The sequence below is a fragment of the Calliphora vicina genome, chromosome 5 (assembly GCF_958450345.1).
Source record: "Calliphora vicina chromosome 5, idCalVici1.1, whole genome shotgun sequence".
NCBI classification, from domain to species: domain Eukaryota; kingdom Metazoa; phylum Arthropoda; class Insecta; order Diptera; family Calliphoridae; genus Calliphora; species Calliphora vicina.
Window position 1 is genome coordinate 4,545,903 of NC_088784.1, and position 25,425 is coordinate 4,571,327.

Genomic DNA, 25,425 nt, shown 5'->3' on the forward strand with positions numbered 1-25,425 from the left:
GGGCGCGACTAAGGGTCCTCACAGTAGGACACCTCAGGTATGTTACATTTTTAAAATGATGCTAATTCTTCGTTTGAGTTCCGATTTCAAAAAAATTACACATATAGAATCTTCGCATAGTTGGATTAACAACACATCTATTTCTCAAATAGAAAAAGAATTATTTAAAAGTAATGACTAAGTCCAAAGTTATATGCATTTGAAAATTAAAAATGGCGATTTTTCGCTAATTTTTTGGGAAAAAATAACTTTTTTCTTTTTAAGTTATCGCAAAAAATTTCTAAGAGGATGTTTGTCATATTTTTCAATAAAGTATTCCATGAATATTTAATTGTCAAAAGTTATAAATATTTTTGAAAAATAGACAAATAAAATTTTTAATTCTATGTACAAATTTCAAAATAATCAAAAATACTTTCTCCTGTAAAGTTTGTGTTTTGTCGTTTACGATAATTTGGCGCTAAGGGCTCGATATGTTTTGGTATTTTTCAAACAAAAACATGGTAGGAAAAATATTTCATGTATGGCAACGCTCAACAATAGAATAGTAAAGCTACAATACGAAAACTGAATAGAAAAGCTTTTCCTTAAAAAGCTTTTTTGTTTATGCAGTTGAAATAACATTATAATTGTTGTGGCATGTTAAGTTGAATGTTAAACATTAACATTTCAACATCCTCGATAGTATAGTGGTCAGTATCCCCGCCTGTCACGCGGGAGACCGGGGTTCAATTCCCCGTCGGGGAGACGTAAAATTTTTGTTTGTTTTTTTTTATATTTTTTTAAATTATTTTTCTGTATTTGTTTTTTTTTTTTGTTAAAATATTTAATTATTATTATTAATTACTCGTTAGTATAGTGGTTAGTATTGCTCTTAAAAGTTGAATTCGATTTTTAATTAAACTGATAAGTTGAATTAATTATTTTATTATATATGATAAGATACTCAGGATCTTCTGGTAAAAAATGTAGTAAAGTAAATGTTACAATTATGGACTATTTTTTAACCCTACTAAAAAACTAAATCAGGGATAGAAGTAAAGGACATTTCAGTCTTCAAAATAAATATTTCTAGAAAACATACAAATAAAGCGGATCTTAAAGCCCAAGTGGTGTTTTTAATTAAAAATCCATTTCCGGGCACATTTGTTTTTAAACTGATTTCATATAAAATGCATAACTTTCAAGGTCACCTGGGTTCTTTTGTCCCAGACGCCACACTCATCAAATCAATAACAATTTATGGCAATTTGCTAAAAATCTGCAGCACGTGCAAAATTATTGGGGAAATTCCATTTAAGCAATTATTTTTTAGTATTTTGCAAAACAAAACAATCAACATACGAATCTTCTATATTTAGCAAGCAATAAACTAAAAAAAATATCAATGAGATATTTGCAAGTAGCTAGAAATCAATTTCTCTTTTTAAAGTTTTTCATATTTACTTTTAATTACTAAGAGAAAAAAGTGTTTAGAACAGTGGTTGGCATAAAGAGAACATGGATTAAATAACTCCAGTTCTCTTTTCTAATCTGACCAGCTATTAATTCGTTTCATTTTTAATATTTTTGTCGCTGACGTTCGTGTTCGGCCCCTTAAGTATGTAAGTGCCGACCACTGCTTTAAAATAAATAGAATTGAAAGTAATTCCCACTAAATTCAAGAGCAAAAAACTTTGTTATATTTACATTTCGAATTAAATAGTTTCACTAGACTATGGAAATCAATGAATGAATCAATATTTATTTTATTTTTAAACAATTTAATTTACAAACTGAAACAAATAAGTTTAAACAGATTTCACATGTTTACAACAAAAAATCAAAAAAATTTGCCAAATCATTTAACGCAAACTGAAAATTATCAACAAGTCGAACAATGTGCAACAAATTGCTGACTCATTTACACATGAGTACTTGTATTTAATAGATAGATAAATTAATTGTGGTTGTGTAAAATTGTAGAATAGCAAAACTAAAACTTACGGCCATGTTCCTGAACGGCGTCTTCTAGTGCTGGATGAGAAATAATTTAAATCCTCATCATCATCTAAACTTGACGAAGAATCACCACGATTTATTAGTAACTTTTGTTTATTCATAAAATTCAAATGTTTTATTTTGTTGGTTAAATTGTCCATGACGCAATTGCCATTTAAATCTTTTGTTTTTGTGGCATTTGCCTCGTTTGTGGCATGATGATGATGATGTTGTTGTGGATTATAAACGGCAGCATTGCGTTGCAAACACATGCGGGTCATGTTGCTGAAACCATCGTAGGTGTGGTGATGATGTTGATGATGATGGGGTTGTTGAAAGGATAATTTATAATTTAAACGTTCTTCCAGCCGGGTTTTATGTAAAGTGGCCAAATCAATGTCTGATACACAAGCCATTTTGTTTTTGTTTTTTTTAATATTTTTCAAAATTTTATTTTTTTAGTTTTTCTATATTTATTTTTTGTATTATTGATAACAACAGCTGATCTATTGTTTAATTTAAATATTCATTATTTTATTTATTTGTATTTGTATATTGCCATTATGTATTTATATAGTATATTAATGATCTTTTGTCGCTATTTGCTATTGGGTTATAAAGGTTCAATATAATTATCACGTCTGGTTAAATCTATTTAATTAAATACGCCATAAGCTAATAATAATAGTGTTTTTTTATTATTAGCAATGAGGTTTTATAGTTATTGACTTATTAAACATTTTCCAGTATTAAGCAGTAAAAACTGCATAAAATGCTAAATTTTAGCAGCAAAAAAATTATAATGATTGCACTAATTAATAAACTTACTTTGTAATGACTGCTACATACAGTCAGCATTACTTGAAAGTAGTTTAGTTAACAACTTTCAAAAGGGACAGGAGTAGTATATGTTTCCCCTCGCTAAAGCCATAAATAAAAAACGAATCGTCAACAGATTCGTTACCGTATTGATTTTCTATAGAAATTACTTTTATACTCTTTTTTTTCTACACTAAATTTTATATAAAAACTGTTATACACCAAATTTTGTATAAAAAAACTGTTGTACACAAAATTTTGTATATAAAAAAACTGTTATACATAAAATTTTCTATAGAAAAAACTGTTATACATAAAATTTCCTATAGAAAAGACTGTAATACATAACATTTTCTATAGAAAAAACTGTTATACACAAAATTTTCCATAGAAAATACTGTTAAACACAAAATTTTCTATAAAAAAACTGTTATACACAACATTTTGTATAAAAAAAAAACTGTTATACATAAAACACTGTAATACACATAATTTTCTATAGAAAACACTGTAATACACAAAATTTTCTTAAAAAAAACTTTTACACACAACATTTTGTATAGAAAAAACTGTTATACATAAAATTTTCTATAGAAAATACTGTTATACATAAATAATCTATAAAAAAAACTGTTATACAAAAAATTTTCTCTAGAAAAACATGTTATAACAATATTTTGTATAGAAGAAAACTGTTATACATAAAATTGTCAATAGAAAACACTGTTCTACATAAAATTTCCTATACAAAAATCTGGTATACACATAATTTTCTATTGGAAAAACTGTTATACATAAAATTTTCTATAGAAAATACTGTTATATACACAATATTTTATAAAAAACAGTTATACACAACATTTTATATAGAAAGAAACTGTTATACATAAAATTATCGATAGAAAAAACTGCTATACATACAATTTTGTATAGAAAAAGCGGTTATGCATGAATTTTTCTATAGAAAAATCTGTTATACATATGGGGCATTTCATGTCAAGTGAACCAACTTTTGAAATCGATGTCTTCCGATCGGGATGAAATTTGCACCAAGGTTAGCTCTATTGGATAGTAACTCAGACTCAATTTTTCAACAACATCGGTCGAGAACTCTCTGAGTTATAGGGGGTAAAATTTTGACAATTTGGTCAAACAGGGGTTTTTTCTTATCCATGTAACTTATTACCTATTGTTCTTAGCAAAATGTGTCCCAAATAGTATAGATAGCTATTTCTTCGATCTTTCGAAAAAAAATATTTAAAAAAAAAAATAAAAAATTTTTAATATTTTTTTTCCGAAATCAAAAACTTTTTTGACTTTTTTTTAAAACACGTCCTTTTTTTTTTTTTTTTTTTTTCTTAAAATAAAGTTTAGATATTTTCCTTGAACACCTACTTGGTCGCTTAGTGGGATGCGAGTGGGATATCTATCAAAATAAATATTTTGTAACTCAAAACATAAAATTTTTGACTTTTTTTGCAAAATCAAAAACTTTGTTGACTTTTTTTTTCAAAATGGACCCTTTTTTAATTTTTTTTTTTAGGTCAAACAAAAGCTTAGATATTATCCTTGAAGACCCTTTTGGTCGCTTAGTGGGATGCGAGTGGGATATCTATCAAAATAAATATTTTTTAACTCAAGACTTACAATTTTTGACTTTTTTTTTTGCAAATACGATTTTTTTTCCAAATGGGCCCTTTTTTTAAAATTTTTTTTGTAGTCAAAAGAAAGCTTAGGTCCATTCCTTTAAGATATTTTTAGTCCCTTAGTGGGATGCGAGTGGGATATCTATCAAAATAAATATTTTGTAACGCAAGACATACAATTTTTTAATTTTTTTTTGCAAAATCAAAATTTTTTTCCAATATGGGCCCTTTTTTAATTTTTTTTTTTGCTCTAGGTCCATTCCTTTAAGATATTTTTAGTCCCTTAGTGGGATGCGAGTGGGATATCTATCAAAATAAATGTTTTAACACAAAAATCAAAATTTTTTTCCAATATGGGCCCTTTTTTAATTTTTTTTTTTGCTCAAAAGAAAGCCTAGGTCCATTCCTTTAAGATATTTTTAGTCCCTTAGTGGGATGCGAGTGGGATATCTATCAAAATAAATATTTTGTAACGCAAGACATACAATTTTTTAATTTTTTTTTGCAAAATCGAAATTTTTTTCCAATATGGGACTTTTTTTTAAAAATTTTTTTTTAGTCAAAAGAAAGCTTAGGTCTTTTCCTTTAAGACCTATTTTGTCACTTAGGAAGATGTGAGTAGGATATCTATTGAAATAAAAATGTTGTAACTCAAGACATTCAATTATTGACTTTTTTTTTGCAAATTCGGATTTTTTTTCAAAATGGGCCCTTTTTTAAAAATTTTTTTTTAGTCAAAAGAAAGCTTAGGTCCATTCCTTTAAGATATTTTAGTTCCCTTAGTGGGATACGAGTGGGATATCTATCAAAATAAATATTTTGTAACTCAAGATATACAATTTTTGATTTTTTGGCAAAATCAAAAACTTTTTTGACTTTTTTTTAAAATGGGCCCTTTTTGTAATTTTTTTTTTTGCTATAAAGAAAGCTTAGGCCTATTCCTTTAAGATGGTTTTGATCGCTTAGTGGGATGCGAGTGGGATATATATCAAAATAAATGTTTTGTAACTCAAGACATACAATTTTTGTGTTAAAACATTTATTTTGATAGATATCCCACTCGCATCCCACTAAGGGACTAAAAATATCTTAAAGGAATGGACCTAGAGCAAAAAAAAAAATTAAAAAAGGGCCCATATTGGAAAAAAATTTTGATTTTGCAAAAAAAAATTAAAAAATTGTATGTCTTGCGTTACAAAATATTTATTTTGATAGATATCCCACTCGCATCCCACTAAGGGACTAAAAATATCTTAAAGGAATGGACCTAAGCTTTCTTTTGACTACAAAAAAAATTTTAAAAAAAGGGCCCATTTGGAAAAAAAATCGTATTTGCAAAAAAAAAAGTCAAAAATTGTAAGTCTTGAGTTAAAAAATATTTATTTTGATAGATATCCCACTCGCATCCCACTAAGCGACCAAAAGGGTCTTCAAGGATAATATCTAAGCTTTTGTTTGACCTAAAAAAAAAGATTAAAAAAGGGTCCATTTTGAAAAAAAAAAGTCAACAAAGTTTTTGATTTTGCAAAAAAAGTCAAAAATTTTATGTTTTGAGTTACAAAATATTTATTTTGATAGATATCCCACTCGCATCCCACTAAGCGACCAAGTAGGTGTTCAAGGAAAATATCTAAACTTTATTTTAAGAAAAAAAAAAAAAAAAAAAAAAAGGACGTGTTTTAAAAAAAAGTCAAAAAAGTTTTTGATTTCGGAAAAAAAATATTAAAAATTTTTTATTTTTTTTTTTTAATATTTTTTTTCGAAAGATCGAAGAAATAGCTATCTATACTATTTGGGACACATTTTGCTAAGAACAATAGGTAATAAGTTACATGGATAAGAAAAAACCCCTGTTTGACCAAATTGTCAAAATTTTACCCCCTATAACTCAGAGAGTTCTCGACCGATGTTGTTGAAAAATTGTGTCTGAGTTACTATCCAATAGAGCTAACCTTGGTGCAAATTTCATCCCGATCGGAAGACATCGATTTCAAAAGTTGGTTCACTTGAAATGAAATGCCCCATATATAAAATTTTTTATAGAACAACTGTTATACGAAAAATTTTCTATAGAAAAACATCTTATATACAATATTTTGTATAGAAAAAAACTGTTATACATAAAATTTTCTATAGAAAAAACTGTTATACATAAAATGTTCGATAGAAAACACTGTTATACATAAAATTTCCTATAGAAAAATCTGTTATACACATAATTTTCCATTGGAAAAACTGTTATACAGACAATTTTCTATAGAAAATACTGTTATATACATAATATTTTATAAAAAACCGTTATACACAATATTTCATATCTATAGAAAGAAACTGTTATACATAAAATTATCGATAGAAAAAGCTGTTATAAATGAAATTTTCTATAGAAAAAACTGTTATACATAAAATTTTCTATAGAAAAACTGTTATACAAAAAATTTTCTATATTAAACGCCAAATTTTCTATAGAAAAAACTGTTATACACAATATTTAGTATAGAAAAAAACTGTTATACACAAATAATCTATAAAAAACTGTTATACATAAAATGTTCGACAACAAAAAAACTGTTATACCTAAAATTAGATATAAAAAAAATATTATATACAAAGTTTTCAATAGAAAAAAACAGTTATACGCCAAATTTTCTATAGAAAAAACTGTTATACACCAAATTTTCTATAGAAAAACTGTTATAAACAACATTTTGCAAAAAAAAAACTGTTATACATTAAATTTTCGATATAAAAAAACTGTTATACCCAAAAGTTTCTATTAAAAATTAGAAACTAAGGAAATGGTTTCAAAAAAATGCCATTTCTTACAGTATTTCCCAACCCTGCTAGTCATCATTGTTTACAAGAAACACCCAACAATTGAAATAAATCACTTTAAAACGTTTTGAAAATGAAACAAAAATGTTAACAATTTAAAAAGAATTCCAAAAGTTTGTTATTTTTTTTACAAAACCACCAAACAACTCTAAAATACAAGTTAACAAAAAGAGACAGAAAAAAACAACCTGTTCAAAAGATGCTACTGGTTGGCTTAAATATGTTTTGGTTGAAAATAAAAAACCAAAAAGACAACAACATAACCTTGATCTGTTTAACTGAAAAAAATAAAAAAAAAACATGATGATGCATGCCAACTATGCCAGCAGCAAGAAGTAGCAGACACAACTATTGTTATTTTATTAAACAAAAAATAAAAATAAACAAATATTAAAAAAAAAAAAACGTTACCAACATTCCTTAATATAACCATAGGTCTGGGAAAATACATTAAATCTCACAGCCATTAAAAAGAGTGTAAAATATTTAAATAAATACTACCTACAACAAAACAGTAAAAAAATAATAATTATGAAATTTTTAAAGTGATCTTAGATAATAGCCAAGTTTTATAATACTATTTAAATTTAGTTCCGGTATAATTATCGAAAAAAATAACAAAATCTGCAAAACAAATTACTTATTATTCATACATTTATACATTTCGCACATTCATAAAAAACCAAAAAATAAACTAAGAAAACAACGTCAATTTGAATTTTAAACTTGTTTTAATATTCCATTTCAATACCGTTATTTTATGTTAAAATAACAAGAGTTTTAAGAAGAAATGTCAAAAAACCTTTTCCGTATGACAAATACCCCCCAACAACACAAACACCAAAAAAAATGTTACAAAACGAAGACAACAACAAAAAGGGTTATTGACCATCTCTTCAAAAATAAAAAAAATACACCAAAGAAAGAACAAAAGCTTCATAACATAAAAACAACAACAATACAACGGTAAAAAAATGGCAGAATTAGAGCAGAAATAACATGTCAATTTCTTTTACAGGGCAACAGCAAGTTGTTCTTGTTTTCTTTTCTGTTCTTGCTGTTCCTTCTCTGCAAATAATAATGACATTTTTATAATCTGTAGTTGTTGTTATTGTTTTAAACATGTGTAAATAATAGATAAACCAAATTGTATCTAGGTACATATTGTTTATAATTTGGTACTTTATTTAGGTACTTTGTGTAGTTTAGTAGTTGTTAACTTTAAGTTTTTTGATTTTTGTTTTCATATTTTTTTTTTGTTAGAAGGTAAAGCACGTATTACATACTACGTACCACTGACTGCTTGCTGGTGGTATGATTTTTGTGTAAATTATTTTATACTTGACATTAATTTGAAATTTAAATAGCCATGGAAATACCTCATTGCTAAATGTTAAGAACATTATATCATACAATATTTATATTGTACATATGAAAAATATATTATACATATTGCTGCTAATGATTGACAATTTTGTGAAACAGAAATTAAATGTCAAGAAAATTACTGAGAACCCAGCAGATGTAGAACATTTCACAATATCTTATATGTATCGTAATTAAATAAATTTACAAACAATTTATTGGAAAATTCTTAATTGAAGTTATGTACTGGTTTTTATTTTTGGTTTTAAACAGAATTTTTTTCCTAAACAGAATTTGCAATAATTGTTGGGTTTTTAGATATGAATTTAACGGTATAAATAAATGTGTCAAATTTGTTGTCAAAATGTGTATACTGCAATTTTTCTAACAAAAAACTGCTAAGATACAAATTTTTATAAAAAAAAAAACTGTTATACTGAAAATTTTCTATAAAAAAAAACATAAAAATGGAAATTTGTTATAGAAAAAAAACTGTTACACTGAAATTTTCGATAGAAAAAATTTTTATACTGAAAATATTCTAAAAAACACAGTTATACCGAAAATATTCTATGAAAAAAATTATTATACTAATAAGTTTTTTCTATGGTAAAAACTGTTATACTGAAAATTTTCTTTAGAAAAACTGTTATACAGAACATTTTCTATATAAAAAATTATTATTATACTGATAAGTTTCTATGGGAAAAATAGAAATACCGAAAATTTTCTATAAAAAAAAACTGTTATACTGAACATTTTCTATAGAAAATATTTTTCCGTATGCCAGTTTTTTCTACAGAAATTGTTTAGTATAAAAGCTTTTATTTCTATAGAAAAAACTGTTATACTGAAAATTTTCTAAAAAAAAAAACTGTTATACTGAACATTTTCTATAGAGAAATTTTTCCGTATGCCAGTTTTTTCTACAGAAATTGTTTAGTATAAAAGCTTTTATTTCAAAAAATTTTCAGTATATCAGTTTTTTCCATAGAAACTTATTAGTGTTTACGGAAAATATTTTCTATGGAAAAAACTGATAAACTGAAAATTTTTTGAAATAAAAGCTTTTATACTAAACAATTTCTGTAGAAAAAACTGGCATACGGAAAAATTTCTGTAGACAAATTGGTGTATTGAAAATTTTCTATAGAAAAAACTGTTATACTGGCCATTTTCTGTAAAGAAAATACTGTTATACATAAAATTTTCTGTAGAAAATACTGTTATACACATAGAAAATACTCCTATATACAAAATTTTCCATAGAAACAATTGAATTGAACATTATAGTATAAACGTTTTTTTTTTTTTGCTTCGAAAATGTCGAATTTTGTGCCAACAAATCGTCATATGCGGTCAGTTTTGCTTTACTTCTGTATTTTGATAAAAAGTTTTTTCACATTTATGAAAAAAAAATAGTATTACAAGTACAAGCATTGTAAATTGACTTCTTTCTGCACTAAACAATAACTTAATTTTGGATTTTTGTTGCTTGACTGGTTTTTGAAATAAACGATTCAATTATGCTTGCCAGACTTAAGGATTTTCTTTTGGGAATAAGGGATTTTATGGGGATGTAATATTTAGAATAACGTTGTTATTGATAATGATATTAAAATGCTAATAACTGTTGTTTAATTTCAAAATAGATTTTGAATGGAATTGAAATACTTTGCATTATTGTTGTACTTCTATGACAAATATATCAAACAAAAAAAACCTACATCAAAACTGCATTCTTTACTTTTTAAAAAAACAAATTAATTATTCGAATAATTCGATTAATTTAAAACGTGTGATCGAATTATTCGAACAAGTTAAAATCTCTTAATCGAATTATTCGTTTTATTCGAACAAGAGATAAATCGAATAATTCGAATACTCTAGTAGCTACTTTTTGGTATCCAATTATACCACTAAGTAAATAGTTTGGGGTTACACCACTTTTGCGCTGATTTGCTCAATTTATTTGTAATAGATAGAAACTAAATTTTATTAATGGATTTGAATTGAAAAAAACTTGAATGACTCCATAAGGAATTAATTCTATAAGGAAATAATTTCCAAAATAATGAATTCAAAACGTTTGAAATATTATTGAATTAAGGCTAAGAACTAATTCGTATTGAATTCGTTAATATAATAAAATTGAGTTAAGAATTAATTCTTTTGAAACTTTTGATTACATTTAAGTGGAGTTGGTATGAATTGAATGAACTGTTTGCAAGCAGTTTCGTTATAGTACAGATCTATATTAATTTTCATGGTCCAATTCAATGCAAGTATTTACGGAAAGAGCTGCTTATACATGAATTATATATTGAATACCACTACTAATTTTACAAATAATATAACTAGAAGTGACAAGTATTTAGTTCACAAACTAATAAATGCAAAAAACCCCACATTTAAGTACTAATTGGAAAACAAATAAAACACGATATTTTCCCAAAAAATATAGAAATAAATAAAAAACAAGTAAGAAAGTATGATCGGTCAAGCTCGTCCATATAATACCCTACACTAAGTAAAAGAGCAAAAACATTTTTCTTTTAAAATTTCAATAATTTATATTTTTGAGTGAGTTTCGGAGTGGGGCTTATATGGGGGCTATGACCAATTATGGACCGATCACCATGAAATTAGGTCGTGTGATTTATGTCTATATGAAAGTTATTTATGTTGAATTTTGTGTGTATACCAACATTTTAAAGAGATTTATTCACGTTAAAGTGATTTTCGGAAGCGGGTCTATATGGGAGCTATGACTAATTATGAACCGATCGTAACAAAATTTGGTGACATGAATTTTGTATATATAAAACTTATTTGGAGCGGAATTTGTGGAGATACATATATAAATTAAACATTTATGACCGATAAAGTCCAATTTTGGAAGGTCATTTGTATGGAGGCTGGGTGAAATAATAGACCGATTTCAGCCAGTTTCAATAGGCTTGGTCCTTGAGCCGAAAAAATAAAAATAAAGGTTTACATGGACAGCCAGCCAGCCGACCAGACGGACGGACGGACATCGTTTGATCGACTCAGAAAGTGATTCTAAGTCGATCGGTATACTTTAAGGTGGGTGTTAGACTAATATTTTTGGGCGTTACAAACATCTGCACAAACGCATTATACCCTCCCCACTATGGTGGTGTAGGGTATAATGAATTATTAATAAAATATGTAATTAAAATTTGTAATTCCCCTGAAAACAATGTAAAACATTTATTAGTTGCAAACAAAAAGTTGTAAATTCTACGGAAGTTAATTATTATTACTTAAATAATTATTACAATATAAAAAAATTTAAAATTTTTGCGGAAATCTTTGCCATAATTTACAAAGGAAAAACAAATAAATCCTTGAGATTTTTTTTTCTCTTTTAGAACAATAAAAATTATACAACAAAAACATACAAACAAACAGAAAATAATTCAATTTTCATGTCGAATACAATAAATCAATAACAAAAGATTAAACAGAATATCATGATGATGATGATGACGTATTATCAAAAGAAAATTCATTTAAAAGGCAAATTATTTAGCCAAAATTAACAAAAACAATTAAACTAAGTAAATTTAATTTACAAAATTAAAATAAACAAAGGCATTTTTTCTATATTATATTGAAAAAAAAAAACATGAAAATTTAACAAGAAACTAAATAGAAACAAAAATATTACGTATTTAAACAAAAAGAAACAAGTTCTGTAAGTAATTAACCAAACCACCTCTTGCAATACTTGGTAACTGTTATAATAACTTGGTCAATTGAGCAATATCTATAGAATACTTTACATGGAAAAAAAAACTAAATACTTGTAACTAAAACACACAAAAATATAGTTTAGTAGGTTTCTGGTCATAAACAGAAATACTTTAAGCGCCAAACAAAAAGTACCCACCACAACGTATAATTAACGACTGAAAGAGTACTTTTTCATACAAGTACGTTATGCGTAACTAAATGTTAAGGTGATTATGATCATTACAATGATAATCATTTATTAGTAAAGAGAGGAACATTATGGAATTGAAACATTTTAGTTGTGGTTTTTACTGTTCAACGAAAGGGAAACTTCTGCTTTTGTTTTGTTCCATTTATTGGTATGTATTTATTTGTTGTTGCCGTTGGCCATGGAGTTTGTTGTCTTTATTGTTGTTGTATGTGAAATTATGTCAACTTTAATTGCTGGTAACGGTATTGATTGATATTGACCGCCTTTATGGGTCTTTAAAGAACATAAAAAATGTGTTTCTGTCTTGCCTTTTTTTTAACTGAAATAAAATGTTTGTTTATATTTTTTTTTTGTTTTTTATTGATGTCTTCTTTTACTTTTGTTTAGGCCGAAAAGTTTACCAACAAAATCAGAAAGAAAAGAGAAAGCTTTTGTAAATTTATTTAATTAAGTGTAGTAATTTACTTGTCATGTTGATTTTAAGATAAAACGAATGACTAATTCAGGCGTTTAAATGCTTTCAGGCGGGAAAATAGAGCGTGGGGAATAGAAAAAATCCTAATATGTAGAGGCAATTTAATTTTGATGAGAAATATAAAATGTAAACGATTTAAATTGACAAATTAATAATCTGTATTACATGCAGAGCTTCGAAATAATTAATTCAATTTAAGTTTAATTCAATAAAATCTTAATTCAGAATTATTTAACAATCAAATTATTTACTTTCATTCAAAGGCTTTTTTATTTGCACAGCCTTCATTCATTGTTGAATTAATTCTTAATATAATTAGTTCATAATGAAATTCATTCAACCTTTGAATGTTAAAATTTTTTGCTAATTCAAATGTAATCCAAATTTAATGAAAATATTTTTCTTCATTCAATTTGTTTTGGTTTTGCTTTCAATAATTCAGGCCATCAGCGCAAAAGTGGTGTAACCCACAATTTTTGTTGTTGCTTTTTTTATCATTACAAAAGTGGGATAGCTATCTTTTGATATTCAAAAGCAGATGAAACTGAAAAAATCCTTTTTGGACAGAGCATATTATAACAAAGGAATAGAGCTAAAGTGGTGTAAGTTGAATATACCACTCAGTAAATAGTTAGGGGTTACACCACTTTTGCGCTGATAGCCTCAATTTATCTATCTATATATATAAAAATGAAATGGTGAAATGGCTGGAGCGATTTGCAGATTTTTTTTTATTCTATTCGAAATTTTCAGGAGATGGCTTGTAAAGAAAAACAAATTCCGGGTAAAACTCGGAAATTCTTTTTTTTGTGAGTTCAGTCAACTGTAATAAAAAAGCTCCCTAAAGTATGCAGTACAAATTTACATATTTTATTTGCAAATAAATAAGAACAGGCTGGTGTGAGTGGGTTGGAGAAACTTGAAGAACTAACATTAGTAATTGCTACCGGGCGAAGCCGGGGCGGTCAACTAGTTTGTAATATAAATAATCTAAATTTTATTAATGGATTTGAATTAAAGAAAACTTGAATGACTTCATAAGGAATGAATTCCCAAAATAAGGAATTCAAAACGTTTTAAGTATTATTGAATTAAGCCTAAGAATTAATTCGTAATGAATTCCTTAATGGAATGATTAAGAGATTAAATTTAATTTGATTTTGAAAATTGAGTTAAGAATTAAATCTTTTGAAACTTTTGATTACATTTAAGTGGATTTGGTATGAATTGAATGAAATGCAATTGTAGAAACATCAAATAGGAAATATATTAAAATTATTTTAGAAATAAGAGTTTTCCAAAAAGGGCGTGTCGATATAGACAGTCTCTGGGTCCATGTTGTAAAGATGGCGGCAATTAAATCTTTCGAACTTTTTGATTACATTTAAGGGGATTTGGTGTGAATTCAATGAATTGCAATTGTAGAAACATCAAATGGGAAATATGTTAAAATTATTTTAGAAATAAGGGGATTCCAAAAAGAGCGAGTCGATATTTAGGCGCCGTTTGTCTATTTATTATTCAGAATCACATCAAAGTCGGAACCGGTTGCCGGGACTTGAGTCTGCACCAGTACAAGATCCAACAAGATCATTAGCTCAAAGTGAATGTTCATAGACAACGTCATTGGTTCGCTGACTGTATTTCGAAGCGTTTGGAAGGAACCACAATTCTGACAGAAAAATTTTCTTTAGCGACGAGGCTCATTTTTTTGGATGAATAATTATTTTAATAAGTAATATTGCGGCGCCAAACCATATAAAATTCACCAGGTGTTAATGAGTCCACAAAAAGTAGCTATTTGGTGCTGATTTTTGGCCAGCGATATCATTGGCACGTACATAATTCTTTAAAAATGATATTAGTAATGCCCATCCCCACACTACAGATCAATAATAACCAATTTCTCCTGGATATAATCGACCGATATGGACGTGGGGGATATGTGGTTCCAGGTTGCACGCAGGAATCGCCGCAATGGACATTCTGCATGAACGATTTGAAGTATATTTATCTCTTGCGAATGTGACGTGAATTAGCCAGCAATATCGTGAGATTTTACTTTTTCTTATGGAGTTTTGCTAACGTCACTAAGGTCTATGACAACAAGCCGCAAGCGCTCGATACCCTCAAAGTCAACATAACCCGTACCATCGCATAAATTCAGGCGGATCCTTGCTACCGTGTGAAACCGCGGAATCACACAGCATGTTTTGTTCCATTTTCCATTTAACCATAATAAGGATTAATATGACAATTGGATCAGAACTCCAGAATGAAACGAATGCCATTTTGCCAAAGATTATCATACAATATCATTGACAACTTTCGAGAACAGTGCAACTGTTTTAATAGCAGTAAGTAGCCGTGACTAGGGCTACCAGATACTTTTATTCGTTGCCCCCAAATGGGATTAAAATATACATAAATTCTCCAAATAAAATGTTTCAATCAAAATAAAACTGTATCAATTTTAGTAAGATTTAGATTTCATTTGATAAAATTATTGATAAATTCACATAAATTTATTGTTGGGGGAAAAGCTAGTTCCTATGCACATTTCACTGGTTTCTTAAGACAGATCATCGGGAAACCTTTTCCCAAAAGGCTTTAGAAGTTATCTTCTATATATATAAAAACGAAATGGTCCATGTATGTAAAGGCATCACGTGAGAACGGCGGGAGCGATTTGGCTGATTTTTTTTATTCGATTCGAAATTTTCTGGAGATGGTTTGTAAAGAAAAATTCAAAAATTCCGGGTAAAACTCGGAATTTTTTTTTTTGAGTCCAGTTATCTGTAATGAAACATTTCCCTAAAGTATGCAGTACAAATTTAGATATTTTATTTGCAAATAAATAAGAACAGGCAGGTGCATGTGGGTTGGAGAAACTTGAAGAACTAACATTACACAGTACAACATTTTTCAGTTCATTGCTTTGGGACTCAATTCTGACAATTGCACGTGAAAGTAGCCCCAAAAATAAGAACTTCTGCATCATTAGTTTTGTCAAGTTGGCTGCCGTATTAATTTAATGGCCATACGAATTTTTTTTCCTCAAGGTGGATTTTTATCACTTTTTCTATATTTTAGCACGGTTATATCTCGTATACCGTACGGAATATCTCTTTTGTGGCTGAAGCAAAGTTGTAGATATTGAATAGTAGAAAAAAAGTACGGAACATACCTACACGAAAAAGGTGCATCCAGTGCCTTAAAAATCGCAAAAATGCCCATTTTTTTAAATTTTTTACCAATTTTTCACCTTTTTTGCTCAATAGCTGGATTACAAATGCAATTATGGACTGATCACCATGAAATTAGGTCGTGTGATTTGTGTCTATATAAAAGTTATTTATCATGAATTTTGTATGTATACCATCATTTTTAACAGATTTATTCACTTTAAAGTGATTTTCGGAAGCTGGTCTTATATGGGAGCTATGAATAATTATGGACCGATCATAATAAAATTTTTTGACATGAATTTTGTATATATAAAACTTATTTGGAGCGAAATTTGTGTATATACATATATAAATTACTCATTTATGACCGATAAAGTCCAATTTCGGAAGGACATTTGTATGGGGGCTAGGTGAAATAATGAACCGATTTCAGTTAATTTCAACAGTTTTCGTCCTTGGGCCGAACAAATTATATGTACCGAATTTGTTTATGATCCGTCCATAATTAGTCATAGCTCACATATAAGACACGCTTCCCAAAATCACTTTAAAGTGCATAAATCTGCAAAAAATTATGGTATACATACAAAATTCATGATAAATAACTTTTATATAGACACAAATCACACGACCTAATTTCATGGTGATCAGTCCATAATTGGATTTGTAATCCAGTTATTGAGCAAAAAAGGTGAAAAATTGGTTAAAAAATTAAAAAAATGGGCATTTTGGCGATTTTTAAGGCACTGGATGCATCTTTTTCGGGTAGGTATGTTCCGTACTTTTTTTTTACTATTCAATATCTACAACTTTGGTTCATCCACAAAAGAGATATTCCGTACGGTATACGAGATATAACCGTGCTAAAATATAGAAAAAGTGATAAAAATCCACCTTGAGGAAAAAAAATTCGTATGGCCATTAAATTAATACGGCAGCCAACTTGACAAAAGTAATGATGCAGAAGTTCTTATTTTTGGGGCTACTTTCACGTGCAATTGTCAGAATTGAGTCCCAAAATCATGTGTTGTACTGTGTTAGTAAATGCTACCGGGCGAAGCCGGGTAATAAACCTTGAAACCAAAATTCTTATAAATTGTTCATAATTTTTTGTCTAAAAAAAGACACTCCAATTGGCCACTGGATAGCCAACATTTTAATTTAACCACAATATCGATCTACATATAAAAGTTAACTGATCATCGATTTTATTTCACAGAAATACAACTGTAATTATTAAAAATCTCTTCCATCCAAAGAACATGAAATATTTTAGTTATTGATATTTTATCCAATAGAAAATTGTTTCTCTCCAAAAAGCCTTTTAAATCCTAAATTTAGGGACAAATCTGGCAAGACTGTGGATGATAACTATTTTACAAATTTTCCAAAGTAAACTACTAGCAACAAATATGATCTATAAGTCAATTTGCGTAAAGCCAATATATTAAATAATTTGATGGATATGTAAAGATTCTGTTATCAGATTTATAAACAGGTTTATTCCTGATCTCATTTTCTCTCTATTCTCATGCATCGAAACCCCAATACATACATTCTCGAAGAGGTTTTTATAGGTATATGAATTTTATTAATAAATCAATTATCTTTTTTGTTTAAACCTAATAATAACCCTAAAATATTTGATCTTTTTGTTTTTAATACATTTGTATTACACTTAAAATAATTTTAAAATTTGTGATTTTTACATTAACCCAAATAAATTGAAAAAAAAAGATCATTAATACACACGTTAACAAATGTTTTGAACATAAACACTTTAAAAAATTTGCTTAAATTTTGCTAAATTTATAACAAAGTCAACAAATTTCTTTTAAACACTTCAAGTACTTTTATTTTTAAAACAAAAAGAAAAGTACGTAAACACTTTTTTTGAATAAACAAAATTTTATTTTTTAATAAACCGTCATTTCAAACATTTAACTGGCCACATAACGCCGCGCATACAATATTAAATAACCGCCAAAAACAAAACGAAAACAATAAAAAAAATGTGTATACACAACAGATTTTAATTTATTTTTATATTTTTTTCTTTTTTCATATAGGTATGAATAATTTTTTTAAGCCAGGTTAATAATAAATACTAACTAGTTTACAAAAATATTTTGAATAGAAAAACGAGTAGACAGCTTAAATAAGCGACAATAATTTAACGAAAAAATAAAACACACGCGATTTGTTTATTTAGACGCACGATTTCTTTTAAATTTGACTAGACCAAAAAATATAAAACGCGATCGTTGGTTGCTACTACCAACAGCAAAAAAAATCTTGGTGGAAACAAAGAAAAATATACAAACAAATTAAGTATAAATAAATGGTAAAAAACCACCAACCAGTAAGTCAAAGTGTCGAAGACCAACTGAATCTACTTTTTTCAGTATTTTAAAAACAAAAGTTTGCACTTCAGCCACAAAAACAAAATATAGAAGAAAACACAAATTACAACACCACAACAAAAACAATAAAATAAAACACAACAAAATCAAGCAAAACCAAGAGAATAACAAGCAACAAGCCAGCATTAGCAAAAAAAACACCAAGTATTTATAATTCATTTACAAATACATAATACGAAAAAAAAACAATAAATAAATAAATACTTAATAGCCAAAAAGTACTAACGCTCAAAGCACCACATTGAATTTATAACCAAAACAAAAAATACAGCCCAACCAGCCAGCTAACAACAACAACAATAACAGTAATAATTTTAAATGTAAATAATGAATGCAAAACGTTTTTTTAACGGTCAATTTTCTGTTAGAAACCATCATAATGTAACTCTGTCTCATTCTGGCTCTCTCTATTACTAACCTCATTGCTAAAGCTCTCTTTTGCTCAAATAAGTGTTGGTTAGAGCAAAAGCTGCAAACAAAAATACTGTTAAATAGGTACCCCCCCTGTAAACAAACAGCTGATCAACACTTTATTTATGACACACATACTTTTGTACATAGTTTTGATAATTTGTTTTTGTATTGGAATAAATTCTATAATTTTTATCGCTAAATTAAAACAAAAATAATGCTCATTTTTGTTTGAGTCAACTAATTAAAGGCCAGTAATTTAGTTTGTCCACCATTTTATGGAGTAAATCTCAGGTTAGTTAATAAAAAATCATCAGCTGATTATTTAAATTGTTGTTGTTACAATTTGTATCTCTTTAGTGCTCTCTATATAATTGAGATTATTTTTAGTACAGGTACAATATTGTTAATGTTTTATAACCATGGTTTTAATTAAAATAATTATATGTAGATGGTAGGTATAATATAAATAAATAAAATACTTTTAATGGCTACACTTAAATTTGTTTAAACAAATTGTGTGTATGTTATAAAAAGGTTTTAAATTAATTTGAGTTATTAAAAAAAAATTAAATTTTAAGCAGCTTATTGTCAAGGGAACTTATGTTTTAATTACAAAGCAACAATTTCAGGTAATGAAACTCATGGAACTAAAGATTTTATCAGATAATCTTTTTTTCTTATCAAACTTTTAAATTCACAAGAATTAATGCTTTTTATATAGCATAATAATTAGTTATAATAATAGTTTTAATTTTATTTTCTTATAAAATTATTTGCTAGTCATGTTATGATTTTATTAAAGTGGAACAATGTGAAATGAAACAGGTTGAAATTTAAACTTTTCCAAAATAATTATATAAAAAAAATAATACAGACAAATTTTATGATTTAGAACATGCATGGTTAGCCATAACCACTCCTCATCGGCATTTTTCTGTATCGTTATTAAAGTCACTGTAAACATTATCTATTTAACTCAGTGGTGGGCATTCATAGCCACCAGCAACCGAACATGCAGAAACAGAGCTTCAAAATTAAGCTTAATTCACTAAAATTTTAATTCAAAAATTTCACCAATCATTCCATAAAACTATACCCAACAAAACCAATTCTTTAAGAGGCTTTCTTCAAAGACTTTTATTTGAATAGAATCCATTAATTGCCTGAATTCAAAAAAAAATATTGTTATTTCTCTTTATTTACAATGATTTCGCCGTTGTACTCCTTAGACATCTATGTCGTTTATCAGAGCTTTAATCAGACACAAACGACGCTGCGGTAGTTATTTCTAATTTTGAAATATAACGGGTATATGTGTCAAAATTACACATGATTATCTTTAGAATGACTTTCATTTTTATGAACTTTTATTTTTATGAACATTCGTGATGTTTGTTTTCTTATAAACACTTATTGTGCATAAATTGTTAAATTTTATAGTGTAGCTTTTGATTTATCGATATCCTGAATGGAAAAAAATGGAACGTTGGAATGAAAGATGCTATCCTAGCCGCTCTTTTAAAGACTGATGACGAGACTACATGTGAAGAAACGGATAGCGAGTTAGAAAATCACGAGAGCGAAGATGATGTACAGAGTGATGTTGAAGAAGCTTTCTAAGATGTAGAGACCGAAGAATAGTCGACTCCTATCGCAGGCGAGTACATAGACGAAGTTAATGTAGAGCAACCAGCTTCTTCGTCAGCATCTCGCCGAATAATAACCTTGTCACAGAGAGATATAAGAGGAATGAATAGATATTGTTGATCGACATCGAAATCAAGGAGACGTGGTTGAGTCCCAGCCTGGAATATTTTTAGATCTCAAAGGGGTCCTACACGGATGTTGATCAATTAATTACGGATCAATTAATTTTACGCATGATTATCTTTAACGTATATCAGAATATGATTATCTTTCTAGGGTTAAATAAAACTCAATCAACCCACAGTGGGGCAGAATCAAAAATGTTTGGATTTTCCAAAAAAGCGGTCCAAGGTATGGCAAAATTTTTATATTTCAAATTTGAAATGCCTATAACTCGGAAATTATATAGAAACTAGCTGTCCCGACAAACGTTGTTCTGCCATAGCTCACACAAAGTTTGAAGACTACCACTATAATAAAAAAAAATAAAAGTATAAAAGTACTACAGATATGCAATAATAAATTTTTACTTTGTATGGGAGCTGCCATGCCCATTGTTCCTATATAGATGAATCTAAACCATCCAGGGACCCACTCAAACACACACAAAAAATTTCATCGAAATCGGCCCAGCCGTCAAGGATGAGTTCAGTTACTAACACACGTACAGAAGAATTATTTATATAAAGATAAATAGCACACGCAATCATTTTTATCAACACCTAGCCGAGCGCTATCCTAAAATATAAAAATCTTTGAAATCGGATGGAAAACCAAAATAATGCACGTGTTTAAAAATGTTACATGTCGAAGATACCCTACTTTGAGCCCCCTTAGCGACCGTCCTGGATCATTTGCAGGACCCATTTTAATAACTTAAACTCGAATACTCCTTGGCTATGCCCATCACCCGATCGGATGAGCCGTTTAGAAATGCCAGATTTATTTCCAAAAAATTTTGATTCTGCCCCACTGTGCAACCTTTTAATGATTAATGATACTCTGTTCTGAAGTGAAGCGTATCCCAGAGAGATCTTTCTGCATCGATCGAAACAAATAGTAGTCGGACGGCGCACAGTCAGGACTATAAAGCAAAACTTCTCAACCATTTCATTCTAAATACTTTTTAACTGGTAGTGCAACATGTGGCCGAGCGTTGTCATGATGGAATATTACGGTTTCATGTCTGGCCGAATTTTCATAATAGCAGCTCATAATAGATAGGACTCTTTTGTTCCCATCAAATACAGACAATTACATTAAAGTCATAGATCACGTACGATCACTTACGCTTCGGGTTATTGTAATGCATAAATTTTTCATCGCAAGAAATGATTCGGTGCAAAAATGATTTTCTTTTATAGCGTTCAAGCATCATTTCGGACAAGTATCATTTCTTTCAAGGTCGATCTTTGACCGGGGCGATCTTTGTCTTCCGTCTCAAAATCGCCACTTCTAAACCGCATAAACCATCTCACGCCAGTTGAAACAGATGGTACACATTCACCATTAGCTTTGGTGAGCAATCGTTGTGCTTCAGCGGAACTTTTTTTAAGAAAATAGGTTGTGGAAGGGTTTATAGAGTACAATTGTAAGATGTAAACCCAACCCTTTAGCTTTTAATCACACATTAGAAAAATTTCCCTTAAATTAATTAAAAAAAAAAAACTATATAAACTTTAAACCAGGCTACAATTAATCGTTACACTTTTACCTTTACCACAATCTAAATCAACTACTAACTATATTTAATGAAAATGATTAAGTTATTGAAAATATAGCTAAAACCGCAATTAGATTTATTTATAATGAATATAATAACCAAAACCGCTATTGAACTTAACTCCCCTTTAGTAAAAATCAATGCCTGCCTGGTTATTATTTTTAACTGGCACAAAATCATCATGACTGGCTGGTTGGTTGGTTGGTTGCCTGACTAACAGACTAAATGATTGGCTGAGTGATTGCCTGATGCCAGTAAATATTCTAGAATTAAAATTAAAATGATACCTTTTTCTTTTAAACGTGACTGTAATTTCTCAAGCATAAATGCATATCAATTGGGGAGATATAAAACAAACTAAAAAAATATGCACGAGTAAGATAGTGGTAGCTATTGCATTTAGGTAAGAGTAATGGAACCAACTGTTTAAATATTAAGAAGTTCAGAAATTGGTTGCCATTAACATTTTTCATTTCCGACCCTATAAAGTATATACACATCTGCTCAAAATAATAGATACACCTAATTGGAAAAAATTTAAATGGCGGTAACATTGAAAATTTCCTCGCAAGCGTTAAGAATACATCATATTATTAAAATTTCTATCTGGCAATGTCATGTCAGTCAAAAATCTGGCAACTATTTGCTTTCATGTTGATTTTTAAAAACGAATTTATTTGAATTACAAAAAATTATTTGCTCATAAAAATAGATACACATCAGTAATTTGTAATTTGTTTATATACAATTTTTTTTTTGTGCAATTTTTTGTTCCTATTTACGTGAAACAGTAAGTATAATTTAAATTTTAGCAACAATTTTATAAAAAATAGGACTCTTTTGAAGAAAATGGGACGAAATCATCATTGTACCGAAGATGAGAAAAAAATTGTTCAAACGATGAGAAATCAAGGAAAATCATTACGGGAAATAGCAAAGAGCATAGGAAGATCTTTACATTTTGTCCAAAATGCTTTATCTAAAAAACAAAAAAGAGAAACTCGCGGTAGACCAAAGAAAACCAGTCCAGAAACAGATAGGCGGATCGTCCTTATGGTTAAAAAAGACCCTTTCATATCATCGAAAGCTATTTCTGAGGAGCTATGTAACGAAATCAGTCCACAAACAGTTCGTCGTCGTCTTTTACAAGCTAAATTGCCGGGAAGAATTGCCAGAAAAGTGCCACTAATGCGCCAAAAAAATATCAAGACAAGATTAGAATTTGCTAAAGAGCACTTACAATGGTCCGGGTGTGAAGGCGAAAAAAAATGGAGAAATATTTTATGGAGCGACGAAACAAAAATAAATTTGTTTGGAAACGACTGCCAAAGAAATGTACGCCGACCAAAAGGAAAAGAATTCCACGTTAAATTTACAAAAAAGACGGTAAAACATGGCGGGGGAAACATAATGGTTTGGGGTTGCTTTTCATGGAATGGTGTTGGTCCGATATTCCGAATAGAAGATACCATGAATGCTAGTGGGTATAGAGACATATTGGAAAACGTAATGCTTCCATATGCATCGGAAAATATGCCATTAATATGGACATTCCAGCAGGACAACGACCCAAAACATAGTTCAAGATTAGTTAAAAACTGGTTCTTGGAGAATAACGTACCTGTTTTAAGCTGGCCCAGCCAATCCCCTGATTTAAACCCAATAGAAAACTTCTGGAGTGAATTAAAGATAAGGCTTTCGAAGGAAGTTTTCAAAAATAAAGACGATTTATGGGAGAAAACGCAAAAAATATGGTACGAGATTCCATTGGAGAAGTGTCAGAACTTGATATCCAGTATGCCCAGAAGAGTGGAGAAAGTTTTACAAAACAAAGGTGGATATACTGGATACTAGCTTTACTTTAATAATAAACTAATTTTTTTAAGATAAAATTTATTAGCTTTTGTTTAATAAGAATTTTTAAAAATGTATCTATTATTATGAGCACCAAATTTTTCGAAATTTAAGAAATTTAATTTACTTTATAATATTTATTATTAATTATGAAATATTTTGTTTTTGTTTTTTACTCTCCTTTTAACTATAAATAAAAATCGACTGAATTTTTTTTATAATTTTACAATATACCATTATTTTTTTTCGTTTTTAAAAAATAAATTTTGGTGTATCTATTATTTTGAGCAGATGTGTATATTCTGGATCCTTATAGATAGCGGAGTCGATTAAGCCATGTCCGTCTGTCTGTTGAAATCAATTTTCTGAAGACCCCAGATATCTTCGGGATCCAAATCTTCAATAATTCTGTCAGACATGCTTTCGAGAAGTTTGCTATTTAAAATCAGCTAAATCGGTCCATAAATAACGGAGATATGAGCAAAAAACCGGGACAACTTCGATTTTTGACCTATTTTTTATCTATATCTGGATTACTAAGTCATTAATATAGACAATATGGATATCTAATGATAGATATTTCAAAGTCCATTGCAACGATGTAGATAAGGCTATATAGTAAGTTGGACCTACAATGGGTTAAAATTGGGAAACATTTTTTTTAACCCGAATTTTTTTTTCATCAAAATATTTTTTTTGTCAAACATTTTTTTTCCAAAAAAAAAAAAAAATAAAAACTAAAAAAAAAATTTTTTAAAAAAAATTGGAAAAAACTTTTTTTAAAAAAAATTAAAAAACAATTTAAAAAAAAAAAATTGAAAAACAATTAATAAAAAAATTAAATTTTGTTTACCTAAAAATATTTAAAAAAATTTATTTTAAAGTATAATTTGGTGAAGGGTATATAAGATTCGGCACAGCTTGTTTTTTTTAGTTTTGGTTACCTTTTGGTGAAGGGTATATAAGTTTCGGTACAGCCGAATATAGCTCTCTTACTTGTTTAATTGAAAATTGTTGTGAACTAGATTTAGCAAACAAATTATATTTTTTTTCCATGGGAAATGTTCCAAAAAAATTCTATAGCAA

The 25,425-nt window shown here is 28.4% G+C and overlaps 1 protein-coding gene across 3 annotated transcripts in view; it reads right to left on the bottom strand.

Annotated features, from left to right (window-relative positions):
- Nadk1b (NAD kinase 1b) overlaps window positions 1-25,425 on the bottom strand; it is a 48,866-nt gene that overhangs the window by 18,715 nt on the left and 4,726 nt on the right. Inside the window, exon 1 of one of the 3 annotated variants that reach the window (XM_065511014.1) lies at window positions 1,987-2,413. The exons of the other annotated variants lie outside the window; for them this stretch is intronic. Coding sequence (XP_065367086.1) covers window positions 1,987-2,396 — 410 coding nt within the window. The 5' untranslated portion in view covers window positions 2,397-2,413. Of the gene's footprint in view, window positions 1-1,986; window positions 2,414-25,425 lie in introns of those variants that run through there. 3 annotated transcript variants of the gene reach the window in all.